The 14,311-nt window shown below is 54.9% G+C and overlaps 1 protein-coding gene across 1 annotated transcript; it reads right to left on the bottom strand.

Moving 5' to 3' along the window:
* Window positions 1-9,273: 9,273 nt before the first annotated feature.
* Window positions 9,274-12,868, bottom strand: ARRDC2 (arrestin domain containing 2). The gene is made up of 8 exons (XM_080928374.1): window positions 12,477-12,868; window positions 12,328-12,394; window positions 12,046-12,193; window positions 11,420-11,522; window positions 11,091-11,347; window positions 10,849-11,011; window positions 10,205-10,362; window positions 9,274-10,019 (listed from the first exon to the last, which is right to left on the bottom strand). Exons 1-8 carry the CDS (start codon window positions 12,748-12,750, stop codon window positions 9,966-9,968), a joined length of 1,224 nt encoding a protein of 407 aa, XP_080784500.1. The 5' UTR covers window positions 12,751-12,868; the 3' UTR covers window positions 9,274-9,965.
* Between the last annotated feature and the right edge of the window lie 1,443 nt (window positions 12,869-14,311).

The following is a 14,311-nucleotide window of genomic DNA, read 5'->3' on the forward strand; positions in this document are numbered from 1 at the left end:
GAGGACCCAGGCCAGCTCCTGGATCCTCTCAGCCGTGGCCTCTTTGCTTCCGACAACACTGACGCACAAAACTATGGTCCCTTCTCCGGTTCTGATGACTGACCCCTGGGACCGACCCAGGCTTACACGCCTACTGTCTCTGCCTTCACACTTCAGGGACGACTGATGGCCTAAGTCCCCTGAGTCACACTGACCTCCAAGGTCCTCATGCAGAACCTGTCATGCTCCTGCCTCAGGACTTTCTCATGGGTCTTGTTTCTGCATGGGCGCTTTCAGATCTGTAACATCCTGGTTCTCCCTGTCCCCTGCCCTTTCCTGGGTCTAATTCCAATGTCCTTCTTGGTCACATGTCCCCAGTGTATGGATTCTGAAATCTTTCCACCTATGACATACTTAGCTACTGCACACAGTTTTAAGTAGTGTGCACCAGAAGAACAGGCTGAGGTTTGGCTTCCTCTACCCCACAGGTAGAGGTGGGGGTTCTGAGGGTCGGGAACCAAAGTGGGCTTCCTGGAGGAGGTGGCTTTGGGTGAAGACTGGGTAAATGGGAGGCCCTGGAGTAGGAGCTCATGCCCTTTGCAGGGGGAACCTGTAGTCATGACCACAGGGCAGGTGTGTGAGGCTGGGTCTCCTCCCCGAAAGCAGCAGGGAAGACTTGTGTGGGCTTCAGAGAGTTCACAGATGGAGAAACTGAGGCACAGAGCTGAGCTATTCCTGCTAATTCAGCACATCTGCCACTCCCCCATGCAGCCTGCTTGGGGACTTTCTCATGGGCGGAAACAGTAGCAGCCAGTTTCACAGGTGGCTGGAGGCTGGTATCGATTTGCTGATGGCACACCAGATCACACTGCCTAGGGCAGCCGGGGGAGGTTGGCTCTGTCACCGTGTACTGGAGGAAACAGGGCACCGGGCCATGGCGCAGGGACAGGGGCGGGTGTTGGACAGGGCAGGAGGGACTTGGGACCAAGCATAAGCCCCAGGCGCTCAGCTGGGGTCCCTGCCACTGCTGCCCTATGTCACCCAGGCTGACCTGGAACCCACTATGTAGCCAAAGCTGGACTTGAACTCTAGACCCTCTCTTGTCAACCTTGGCAGAAGCCCCCAGTGGTGGCCTAAGCCAGTAGCTGGGCTTGGCTCCTCAGGCCTGAAGAGGGGCATGTGTCCTGGTCCTTGCACATTTCTCTCTGGGGGCTCATGGGGTTGTGGGTTTGAGGCCCTTCCTTGAGTGCACACCCTGAGTGGATGCATGGAGACACGTGTCGTGTGGCAAGAAGCTGCATGATGTTTGTGATCTCTTCCAGAGCCTCGAATCTGTGGCAGCTGTGTCTCCACCATGTTTCCTTGGGTGTGGGTGCCTGGGCTCTTGTGTGAGGCATGGGAGTCCTTTGTGTATGCGCTACACTATTCCCTCATTGACTATGAGAAACACCATGACCAAAAGCAATCGGGGGCGGAAAAGGTTTATTTGCCTTTCAGCTCATGGTTCTGAAGGACTCAGAAAAGGAATCTGAGGCAGGAGCCGACGCAGAGGCCGTGGAGGGATGCAGTTCCCTGCGGTGTGCTCGGCCTGCTTCCTTATAGAACCCAGGATCACCAGCCCAGGGGGGCTGTGCCCTCCCCCATCAACCACTAATTAAGAAGATGCCCACGGCCCGATCCGATGGAGGCATTTTCTCAGCCAATCCCTCTTCCCAAAGGACTAGCTCGTGACAAGCTGACAAAAAACTAACACACAACAGATGTCCTCTGGCTTATGATGGGGTCTTGTCCTGACAAACCTGTCCTAAATGGAAAATACACTCAGTCCTGCTTGTCTCAGGATCCCATGGCCAAGGGCGCCACCTCAGACTTTATTCCAGGCATCAGTTCCCTGCACCCACAGTGCTGCTCACGCCGTCACTCCAGTTCCAGGGGATCTGGCGCCCCCTTGTGGCCCCTTTGTGCTCTGCACTCATGTGCATACAGAACTGTTGCTGCTTTGCTAATTTTTCACTTTTCTCAAGGCATCGTGTGAAAAAAACATTCCGTTACTTTTTAGGATGTGTATGCATTTCGTTGTATGTGTACTTGCATTCCTGCCTGTGGCATGCAGAAGCCAGGGCTCAGCATCTGGGGTCTTCCTGGGCTGCCCTGGCCTTCCTACTCATTCCATCTTAACGAATCTATTTGAGGCTTATCTGCAGAGGTCGGAGAACAACTTTCAAGCGTCGTTTTTTTTCAGTCCTGGGGATGGAACTCAGTCAGGCTTGGCAGCAAGCATCTTTACCCTCTGAGCCAACTTGTGAGCCCTCTGTTCCTTGGGACAGTGTCCCTCACGAGCCACGGTGCTGACATCTGCGACCCTCCTGTGTCTGCCCTGAGGGCTGAGATTTACAGCTGCGCCAGCAAGTTCGTATGTTTGTGTGTATTTGTTTATTTATTGATTTTTCCAGACAGGGTTTTTCTGTGTAGCTCTGGCTATTCTTGAACTCACTCTGTAGATAAGACTGGCCTTGAACTCATAGATCCTCCTGCCTCTGCCTCCCCAGTGCTGGGATTAAAGCTGTGTACCCAGCATGCACTTAGCTGGAGATTCAGACTTCGGTCCTGATGCCCGCACAACAGGTATTTGATTCCCTGCACTGTCTCTTCGGCCTCCCTATCCTTAATGTATGTGAATTTGTACACATTGATCTTTTTTATTCAGTTTTTGAGACAGAGTCTCCCTCTAATAGCCCAGGCTAGCCTTAAACTCACCGTTCTCCTACCTCTGGAGTCCTGGGACTGTGAGCATGCGCCCTCAAACCTGGCCACACATTACCACTTTGAGCTCAGTGTCTGCCATCGCTGGGGAAAGACCCTCCCAACCTTAGGGCAGAGTTCCTGAGCTATGTGAGAGCCTCTGTGGGCCCCGAATTCCAATGTGTTGATCAATGAGCCCCTCCCTGTGGCAATCTTTCTGGTGTAACCACAGGCTGTGAAATTGCTCCCAGGGTCTGGTAAGACCAGTCTCACCACCTCACTCTTCTCCAGAAGTGCTGGGCCCTGAACCGCCCTCTGCCTAGACAGGGCTCTTTGTTGTTTCTGAGACAGGTCTACCTATGTAGCCTAGGCTAGCCAAAAAAGCGTACTATATAGCCAAGGATAATCTTGAACCTCTACCTCCCAGCTATGATGCACACCCCGCCAATCTTTGCTGTTGTCATTTGAGATGGGGTCTCACTCTATAGCTCTCTGGCTGGTATGGAACTCAAAGCCATTCCCCTGCCTCAGTTTCCCATGTGTTAAGATGACAGGCCTGTGCTTTCATCTTCCTGGTCTGATGATGAATATTTCTGGCAGTGCTGGCACTGTGGCTGAGCGGGTGCTGGCTGCCAAGCCCGAGGACCTGAGTTCACTCCCTGGGACCCACGGGTTGGAAGGAGAACTGACTCTAGCAAGCTATCTCTTGACCAGGATCTTGCTACTTCACCCCACAAAGTAAAGAAATAAAATAAAAAGGTAATTTTATAACTTTTTAGGGCTGGTGAGATGTCTCAGTGGTTAGAGCACTGACTGCTCTTCCAGAGGTCCTGAGTTCAACTCCCAGCAACCACATGGTGACTCACAACCATCTGTAATGGGATCTGATGCCCTCTTCTGGTGTGTCTGAAGACAACTACAGTATATCATATAAATAAAATAAATATTTTTAAAAACTTTTTAATATTTGAATTAAGTCAAGTCTCTTCTTGTCATTTCTCACTCGTGAGCGTTCAGATTGCTCCAGGGTCCTCAGTTTCCCCCAGCCCAGAAACACCCTTCCTAGCCCCTCCAAAGCAGAGCAATACACTCCCCAAGAGGTGGCCACGCAGGTCCCTGAATCCACCCGCGGCAGGAGCATCCCCCGACCCCCGGTGAGGCTTCCATAAGCCGCACAGTGCCCTCTGCGCCTCAAGGACAGACTACACCAGGCCCAGCTCCAGAAACCTCTGAATCCCTTCGGAGTCCCGGAAAATTCCAGACCTGTGTAGAAGCCAGGAACTGGCTCTGATCCACAGTGACCCAGTGACCCCACTAATGATCCACAGTGCTGCCCTGGTACTGACCCCAGCCCCCTCCTGCCCCGCCAGGGTCACGTGACACGTCTGAGCTGCAGCCCAGCCCCAGGGTCACCAAGTCCCTCATTCTGCACCTAAGTGTTGGGTCTGGGGCTTGTTAGAGGACCACCGGGAGGAGGCAGGAGGACCCCGGCTCCATACTCTAGCTGAACTGTTAAGCCCTGGGTTCAGGGTGAGAGATTTGGCTTCAAAAATGACAGCATCAACGATGGGGAGCGGGAAGCCATGAAAAAAGGGACAGGATCTCTGTGACCAGAACCGCAGCCTGCCTGCACCACTAAGACTGTTTCCTGCCCTGGTGTCAGTCACTGCCCCAGTCTCTCCACGGTGACAGCCTCCCTTCCTTCCCTAACTCACATTCCCCGGTTAGAATCAGGTTAAAATAGACTCCGTTGGAAAACAGGCTCAATCCGGCTCCGGGCTGTTTGTCATGGCCTGAAGCCGGCAGCACTTGGGTCTGAACACTTGGAAAGCTGAAGCAGGAGGATTGCCATAAATTGGAGACCAGCCTGGCTACGTAGTGAGACTCTGTTGCAATAAAAACAAGAGTGCTCATTACTTAATCCCAACACCCTGCAGCAAAGGCAGGTGGATCTCGGTGAGTTTGAGGCCAGCCTTGGCTAAGTGAGACTTTATCTCAAACAAACAAGAAAAAAAGTAACAAAGCCTTAAACAAACAAAAGAGAGAGAAAGTGCTCTGCTCATCCTGCTCCAGGACTTCCTCACCCTCCCTACACCGGGAGAGAACTCATCTTGCCCACAGAAAAGCCGGGCACCCTCGCTCTGTTCCTGGAAGAGCCGGGGTTGGAAGGCTCTGCAAGACCCCAGCTCCAGCAGAAATGGTTGCTCTGAAGGTAAAGCACTGGCGACTGCGACCTCCCGAGTCCACTGCTGCAACCCCAGGAGCTGCAACCCTCCGGAAGGCTCCAGCCCCAGTATGTCCCTTTGGCAGGACTTGACTAAATTGTTACCTGTGTTTCTGCTGCTTCCTGAATGTTTCAACATTTATTTTGTTATTTATGTGTACTTATTTTGTGTGGGGTCAACATGCGGAGGTCAGAGAACAAACGGCCTGTAGGAGCCAGTTTCTCCTTCCACTATGGGGGTGAAGGATTGAACTCAGGTCAACAGGCCTGGATGCAGATGCCTTTGCTTGCTGAGCCATCTGGCTGGCTCCTTCTTGCTTGTTGATGGGAAGTACTCAGAGGGGAAAAAGGCCCTGGGGTTGCAGAGGCTAGGCCCTAGCTAGGCCGTTTCCACCAAACACATCTGCAAGCTCACACCTTGACTCCCCAAAACAAGAAAGAGAGATAGAGTCTCAGTGTTCATCTGAAACGGAGCCTCCTGGGACACCAGCACTTTGTGGGGGTAGCCTCTACTCACTTTTCCACCTCAGTGAGAAAGCTAAGTCCATCACGACTGAAGAAGTGTGGCATGGTGGCACAGCCAGCTGGCAGACAGGCTGGGTCCAGGCAGGCAGGGCACCATTGGCTCATCTTCGGTCACCTGGACTTGGTGTCTGGCAGCCAACCTGGCTAGGCCGTGCCAGCAGCAGGCTGGGTTTCACCGTCAGCACAGGGCACTGCCATGGAGCCCTAGAGCCTCCCTCCTGTGACCCCGTCTGGTCACTTGTTGATATCCCTCGATACTTAGTAAACATTGTCCCCACAGGGGCAGCTGCTAGTTCCAGATGGGATGGGGCTCCCGTCGGGCCATCCTGCAGGCACAGTCATGGAAGAGCTGAATTCAGACACCGTGTGGCTTCTCCCAGGCAGATGAGCTCAGCAACCCACAGGCTGAGGAAGGAGAATAACCGTGTACTCAACTCAGCCCCCTGCCTCACAAATAAAAAAGGCTAATTATGTGGAGGTTGGTGTGGCCAGTCTATAGGACCCAGCTAGGTGGTCATATTTGAGAAATATGGTCCTATCTTCCTTTTTCTGTGATGCTGGTCCCCAGAGAGGCCTCAGTCTTGGGCAGGATGCAGACACCCTCAGAACCAGGCTGAGAGGCCGAGGGGGGCCAGGCTCAGTTTAGGGGTTTGAAGGGTGACTAGAAGTTTACCACAAGAATGTAGTCAGTGGTGAAGAGCACTGACTGCTCTTCCAGAGGTCCTGAGTTCAAATCCCAGCAATCCATCTGTAATGGGATCTGATGCCCTCTTCTGCTGTGTGTGAAGACAGCTGCGGTATATTCACATAAGTAAATCTTTAAAACAAAACAAAAACGATGTAGCATCCATCCTGGTAATAGGAGAGAAAGTGAACCCCCAACAGGATCGGAGGCAAAATGACTTCAGACTAGAACTGTTTCCATTTGATGTAGTCAAGATGGAGGCCCTGGAAAGGGACATGGCCAAACTGAAGCTGGACTCCTTGTTTAAGGCTCCTGTCTGGTCTCCACCACAGCTACCAGTGTGGCCATAGGGAGACACAGGCCTGGGCTCCCCTCAGGACGGCGGACAAACCAGCCTCTGTGCTTCCTTACACGGAGGTCACTGGCAGTGTCCTCACCTACTGGGCCAACCTGCCAAATGCACTTGTGGTTGGGGCTCCCCCAAGACCTGCCTTTTGTTTTGCCCACACAAGGAACAGCCTGTGCTTAGAAACAGACTCTGGCACTCCTCAGCCAGTCCTGAACCCCACAATCTCCTCACCCCTCCTCACAGATGGCCGGTGCCCAATGAAGAGACCACAGTCCAGTGGTCAGCTGCCTGCTCAGGGAAGACAAGAATCTAGAGCCAACTCCTGCTCTGCCCTATTCACTGGGCCAAAAGTTCAAGCCTGAGGAAGTACCTGAGGCTTCATTCCTGGGGGTTCCCAGAGCCATGTCCCCTCACCCCCGTTCTATTCACCACTTCCATGGCTGTCTTAGATTGCTGTCGGCTATGTCACTGCACAGATGCTTCCCTGTGACGGGAACACGGGTCCCAGGCAAACTCCTCTTCATCCACCCAAACCCCAACTCCAATGTCCTCTCCTCTTTCCAGGACCCTCCAGACCAGTCTCTTCGCATGGCTCCACCCTGACTCCCTGAGTCCTGGACTCTGTCCCTTCCCTTCCCCATCCAGGTGTCCCTGAGACAGTCCTACTACCTTAGTCACAGAGGTATATGGGATTGGATTACCTCGGCTGAGTCCCACACTGATTGGTTCTGTCAGGACCCTGTGAGCCAACCCCAGTGACTCTGCCAGATCAGATGGTCTGTGGTCACACGGAGCCCGGAAATGGGGCGGGCCTGGCTGGGAGGGGAGGGCCCCACACCCCGACAGGGCTTTGTGTACAAGGCTTGGTATCCCTTTCTGCCCCTTATGGCTGTGAGGAGCCCTGGACAGTTTTCCTGCAGAGAAATTGCTGTTTCTGTCCCCTTTCTTCCTGGGCTGTATTCCCCTCCCCCACTGGCCACAGCTGGCACCACCTGACCTGGGCGAGTCACTGCTTCCTCCTCAGCTTTTTTGGGGACTTTCCTCAACATCATAAACAAAGCCTAGGGATCAGGGCTGGGGCTCAGTAGGCAGAGCACTGGCCTAGCGTGGGCAAGCCCCGCCCATTCCAGGAACACGTAAACCGTGTATGCCTGTCAGGACAGGGGAAGGCAGGGATCAGGAGTTCAAGGCCAACCTGGGCTACACAAGACTGTCTCAAAACACAAACAAAAAATAAAAACAAACAGGGTTCGGAGGCTGAGGAGCAGGAGCTGCTGGTGGAGTAAACGTCCTGGGGTCGGAGCTGCTCTGCATCCTCAGAAGACCCAAGCAGGAGTCTGGAGAGGACTCTGGAGGTTGCGCTGACGGGAGAAAGGGACAGGGTGTCCTGTAACTGGAGCCCAGAAAGACAGCAGCCCCCTCCCAGGCACCCCAGGGCGCTCTGCTCTGGACAGAATGTGCCCAGGAGCAGCCGCGAGATGGTGAGGGCAGCCACAACTGTGGGTAGATTCCTGCACGGCCGCCTGGCCCAGCCCGGCAAGCTGCCAAGTGTCTGTGCCCTGCGTGCCTGTCACCCCGGGGCTCAGTGGCAGCAGGGACACAGTCAGGGCTCAGAGAGACAGAGTTTGACACTGAGCCCTCATTTGTCAGATGAAGGGGGTCCGGGATCAGGTGCATGCCGCCTTCAGTTCTGTAGTCACTGGTGGAAAAGCGGCCCTGGGCCCAGCAGAGGGAGGAGCCAGACTGAGCATGGGGCCTGATCTGCCCGGCCCCTCCCCCTCCTCTGTCCCGGGACCACTGAACCAGCCCCTTCCTGCTAGTCGCTCCCCTGACCCCAAAAACCCTCTGTAAGCATCAGGTCTCCACTGCCGGCTCAGATGTCCAGCTGTCAGCTGGCCTGGCCTGAGGGCACTGCCCTGGAACTGTCGAATGTCCCCTTTTGGGACACTCTGTGAGTCTCAGGAACACACCTAGAAGTAGGATCCCACACCCACCCAAGTGGTGGGGACAGGTTTGAGTTTGGGGGACAGTAGTGAAGATGGCTCCCTAACCTAGACACCCTGAAGGATCCCCTGGCTGTGCGGGGCTCTGGAGGCGGGTCTGCACTCCCTTGGACTCCCATCTTACCCTGAGGCTCCAGAGAACAACGCCACTTAAGACTGTAGTTTTGTTTGGTCTCCCCGTATGCCTCTGCTTCCCAGTGATGGAATTAATAATGATTGATTAACTGATCAGTGGTCATTGCTACCATCTCACTAGGTAGTGCAGATTGGCCTGGAACTCATTGAAATCCTCCTGCCTCAACCTCCTGAGTGCTCAGCCAGTTTTTAACTGTATGTATTTATGTGCTGGTGACAACCATATAAGGTGTGCCTCGGGGAGGGGATCTGGGGATCATGGACAGAAACCACACCCAGGGCTGAGGAAGATACTCTAAAACTTTAAAAATATAAACGGAGCAGACCTGCCAGGGACGGGGTTGGAGGGTAAGACCTGGGTTCTGTCCCTAGACCCCGTGAGGGCTCACTGCTGTCTGCCGACTCCTGCTACAGGGACACGATGCCTCTCCAGCCTCCGTGGGCACTGTGTGTAAATGCAGAGATGTGTGGCAAAGTACTCAGGGGAAAACCAAATCGTATAACAAACAGCAGGCAGAACTGTTGAGCAGAGCAGGTGTGTGGGGTGGGGTCAGTCCCGGTGACCTTCCCAGGATGGGTCACAGCTGCGCTGGCCTCCAGTTGTCACGGATGAATTGATGAGACGGCCCTGTGTATTCCTCCCATTTTTGTTTATTTATTTAATATACAAAAGTGATCGATTCTTCAGTGGAAGTGGCAAGTCCCTGGCAGGTCTGGCATGTGGGGGTTACCCAGCTGCCCCCCAGTTGCCTGTTCTCCCTGCAATGCCCTTGTCTGGATCCTGGTCCCTGAGGGAGGCTTGAGGTTCTGGACATGGCAGATCACACCCGCAGCTCTGAGCTCACCTGGGCTGCTCACTCCCCCTTTGTGTCTATCCCTGGGCCCTTTGCCCTGCTAACCTCACAGTGAGGCCATACCTAAGACACTTAAACCCCTGGGCTCCCTGCCCTAGGCAGGAGTGGGTGCTGTCTGCTTGCTGATTCCTGGTCATACATTAGAACCTCAGCTGAAACGCTCTTTGGAAGCCTTCTGCCTCCCCTCTGGACTTCTAGCTGGTTCTGGTTCTGTGAGACTGGAAGTGTCCACCCCTACATTCATCTCTCCCAGACGATAATTCCCTAGAGGAGCCTAGCACTGCTCCACAGCCTAGAGGTGGGTCAAACGCAGAGAGACGACTCGTCCACAGAAGCCGCGTGCTGCTCCTAAGTCCTGTGCACCGTTGGAAGACACATGACCTCATCTGGCCCTGTGTTCCCAAAGCAGATGGCAGGACTGCAGTGGCCAAAGACATGTGAACCTGGTACAAAGGTGTCAGCTCATGGGTCAGCAGGTCATGCAACGTGGCCTCACAGCCTCGGAGGGTGGATTAGGGTCCTCCTGCCAGACAGAGCCCCAGTGAGCCACACATCCTGCCCCACCAGCCCAACTCCTATAGATCAGCTCAGAGCAGGCAGTCAGGGGTCCCGAGGAGGGTGTCACCTGGATCTTAGGATCCTCCTGCCTCAGCCTCCCAAGGACCAACCCCGCCCCGTGGCAGCCCATCCCAGCTAGAAAGGGCTTACCTCTGAGTACAGAGGAGGCGGGCGGTAGCGGAATTCCTGGAGACAAGCAAAATAGGGCCCTTCGGTGGTCACACCCGGGTCATGTCGGAAGGAGAAGAGCCCCGGGGAAGCAGCTCCCAGCTGGCTCTCCCTCACCACCTCCGAGTACTCAGGCGGGGCTGGAAAGGAGAGACAGTGAGTGAGGCTCTGGAGCTCAGCTTTTGGGAGACCCGTGGCTGTAGCATGATTACCACTGAGTCCTCTTCCCTGGGGACAGCTTCATTTGCTCAGCCTGACATCTAACTTGTAGCAATCCTCCTGCCTCAGCTGGCAACCTGGATTTTTTTTTTTTTTTTTTTTTTTTTTTTTTGAGCCAGGATCTTGGTGTAGAGGAGACTGCCCTTCCAAAGCTCGCTGGCATTAGAGGCTGTCTTTTTACACCTTGCTTTGGCTTGGCTTTTAGTCCAGGACTCTTGAAGCTCATGCTGGCTTCTAAATAATTAAGTTCTGGAAGCTGGCCTTGAACTGACTCCTTAGCCCTCAGTGTGCAGGTTTGATAGGTGCCTGGGATTAGGCCTTGCTTGTATAGAGACCCCAGGGACAAAGGGCGGGGCCTAGGTCGTGGCTCTGCCCGCCCACATCCCTTGTCAGCCGGCTAAGCTCACCTTCTGGCCGCTCCATCAGGGTGCACAGGCCCCAGTCTTGCAGGAAGCTGGCGCGGCTGCCCACGCTAGCAGAGCGGCTGCCCAGAGGATGCAGGGGGACCGTGCCGATGACCAGCGGCAGCTCCAGCAGCAGCTTGGAAGAGCCTGGGATGTCCACGCAGACCTGAGGGGAGCAGCGCCATAGTGTGACGCCCACCCTGCCGTCCCCTTGGCCCTGAGGTAGGGTGAGGGAGCCTGGATACCTTGAGTGAGTAGTCCACACTGAGCACGCGGCAGTGCAAGATGGACGGGCCCACCGGGGGGATGCGCAGCGCACGACCCGGCCACAGCACACGGCAACCAGCGCCCACAGGCTCCCCGTCCACACTGGCTACCACAGCACGCTTCTGCTTGCGGGCACCTCGGGCCATGAAAGTCTGTGTCTGTACTAGGGCGGCGCGAGGCTGCACAGCTCGCGTGGAACCATTGTCAATCTCCGCAAAGATAGGGATGACCTCGCCTGCAGAGACAGCAGCTTGCCTCAGTTTCCCTGCTACCATCTATCCCTGCTGCCGCTGCCGCTCCCCGTTACCTGGAATGTAGCCTTTGCGGTCAATCTTGGCTGAGAGGGACACGAGACCACGGGTGCAGTACCAGGATCGTGCCACCTTCTCTCGGGCTCCAGCCTGGGGTTCCTATAAAGACACCAAGGGTCACTTTGGGCACTGGACACTTGTAAAATTTGACCAGACACCCTTAAAGAATCTAGCCCTGTCTTAAGAAGCCAAAAGTTGAATCAAAATCAAAACAAGACTAGACGTGGTGGTGCACACCTTTAGTCCCAGCAGGTTGATCTCTGTTGGCTTGGAGCCAGCCTGGTCTATTCAGTGAGTCTCAAACCAGCCAGGGCTACACACAGAATAACCTTTATAAAATTAAAATAAGAAAAAAAAACCCGAAAAAACAAACAAACAAGAAAACGAAACAAAAACACAAAACCAGTAAAAACAAAAACCAAGGGGGGAAAAAGCCCTATCATATCCCGTTTTCCAAACAGAAGCACTCAGGTGAGCACCCTCAGAATCTGCACCCAGCTATAGTGGGCTCTGTACTAATTTCTGGCTCCCTGTTTCAGAGGCCACCTAAGACCCTCAAATCTAAAAAGCACCAAGCTGCCATGCTGGGTCCCCTTCCCTCCTCTATGGGACAGTCACTTGCCAGCAGGGCAGGTGTGTTTATGTCCACGGGTTCGATGACAGTGAACACCTTCCGGGCGCGGCGCGCAGGGACCCATGGCCGGTGCAGGGTGGCTTTGATAGAATAGCGGACGCTGCCATGTTTGCCCTCGAAGGATGTCACCAGGGAGCTGGGGTGGCAAGAGTGGAGATCAGGGTCACTATCAGGAGATAGTGAGGTGAAGGGCATGCAAGAGGGGTGTCCCGTGACGTCAGGAATGAGGGGACCCTAGATGCCCAGCCAGAGGGCAAAAGCGGGGCTTACATAGGCAGCTGGAAGCTGAAGGGAAACTCGTGGCGTCCAGCGGGAAGCGTGGCGATGTTCCCCGAGTCTAGGAACAAGACCCGGGGCTCAGCGGACGTGGGCCTGGGGATCGCATGGTCGGTGCGCCCCAAGAAGTCCCCAGCCCGTACCTGGCGCGAGCAGCGTGGCGCGGTGGTTCACGACTTCAACACGCTCGCTGTAACTCTGAGTATAAGCCGTGCTAGAGCCCGCGCTGCGCGACTCCGTCCAGTGCGCGCGCGCGCGGCCCCGAGCGCGCAGCCTGAGCGCGCCCACGCGTGCCGCGCCCGTAAGCTCCAACAGTACCCGGCCCGCCACGGCCTGGCCTCCGTGGAACACGGGCTCGGTGCCCGCGCGTGTCCCGTCCAGCTCTACCACGAACGTCTTCACCTTATCGAACAGCATTGAGCTGACGGTCGCGAACCCAAAAACAGACCGACCCAGTGCTCGAACCCGCGATAAAAAAGAGCTACTTAGAGACTGAGCGTACTGCAGGCTCGAACTGCGTGCACGCACACGCGGGACAGCAGCACCGAAGATCGCTGGGGACCGCGGTTGGGTCGCTCTTATACAACGGGGCGAGGGCGGGGCCTGAGCAGAAGACCGCGCCTACCGGAAAAGACTCCGCAAACAAGACAGTCTGGGCGGGGCCTGAGGGAGAAAGCTGCGCCCTCCCAAAAAAGACCAGGCCAATAGCTCGGCGAAGGAATGGCCTGAGGAGAAAGTCACGCCCTCAGGAAAAGAGCCCACCAATAGCGCGGCGAGGAAGCGGGGTCTGAGAAAGCCTGGTTCTGCTGGGAGAACTAGGCCAGTCTCCTCGAGGGCCGTGGCCCGAGAGAAAGCCGCGCCCCCTAAAAGGAAATAGGCCAATAACGTGTTAGGGGCGTGGTCTGAGGGGGAAATCCGCTCTGGCAAGAAAGCACGGGGGTGGGGCGGGGCCTTAGAGAAAGCCCCGCCTACCGGAAAGAAGTTCACCAATAGCGTGGTGGGGCGTGGCTGGTTTCTGACCTGGAGCCTGAGTGGGAGGTGCTGCAGTGCAGTCCTGTCGCCTAGAGTCTGGCAAATACACAGTCAAACAAGGAAACTGAGACCCAGGAATGGGGGACCCGGTCCTAGTCACCCAGCGTGACAGCTGTCACTGTTTTTTTTTTTCCTGTTGTTTTTAGATACTGGTTCTCACGTAGGCCAATCTTGACTCTGACTTGAGACACTCCCCCTGCCTCAGTCTCCCGAGTGCTTGGATGATAGGCAGGTAGTTTTGAGACAGGGTTTCACTGTGTTTCCTCGGCTGGTCTGGAACTCACTATGTAGACCAGGCTGGCCTCGAACTCGAACTGCTTCCCTAGTCCTGGAATTAAAGCTCAAAGCGGATTTTTTAACCCGAAAGCTTTATTTATTTATTTATTTGTTTGTTTATTTATTTTGAGGCCAGTCTCACATAGCTCAGAGTGGCCTCCAATTCACTACATACTGGGACGGAGCCTGACGTTGAACTTGCCCTCCTCCCCCAGTCTTCCAAAGCTGGCTTGTTAGGCATTTGCCACAGTGCCTGACTGTTTATGTTTTGAGACAGGATCTCACACCGTAACCCAGGCTGTTCACAGCAACAGAGCTCAGGTCTCAGCCTTTTAGGCGCTGGGTTGGCAGGCATGACCACTGGTCCAGAACCTCCCAGCTTAATCATCAACTCGCTGCCTGCCGCCTGCAGACTTACCTGGGGCACCCTACTACAGGCCTATTGTTTCCGGCGGTGCGAATTGGTGAGGACAGGGAAAGGTTGGTCTTTTCCCGCACTAGACACTCTTATTCACCTAGGGGACCCTGGGAAGGGACAAGGAAGACGTGCCTCAGTTTCCACTTCCATAGGGCCTGGGAGAACTTAGTCTCTCAGATCCAGAAGGGGATCGCCGTGCCTAGGCAGCAAATCCAGGAGACACTGACATTTTGAGTCCAGGGCTGCAGTGTG

Source organism: Micromys minutus (genome assembly GCF_963924665.1).
Source record: "Micromys minutus genome assembly, chromosome: 14".
NCBI classification, from domain to species: domain Eukaryota; kingdom Metazoa; phylum Chordata; class Mammalia; order Rodentia; family Muridae; genus Micromys; species Micromys minutus.

Coding starts and splice junctions, on each gene's coding strand:
- ARRDC2 (XM_080928374.1), bottom strand. CDS start 12,750: ATGCTGTTCGATAAGGTGAAGACGTTCGTGGTAGAGCTGGACGGGACA. Junction 11,012..11,090: donor GTGTGGACTACTCACTCAAG/GTATCCAGGCTC, acceptor TGCTCCCCTCAG/GTCTGCGTGGACATCCCAGG. Junction 10,020..10,204: donor CGCCTCCTCTGTACTCAGAG/GTAAGCCCTTTC, acceptor TCTGTCTGGCAG/GAGGACCCTAATCCACCCTC.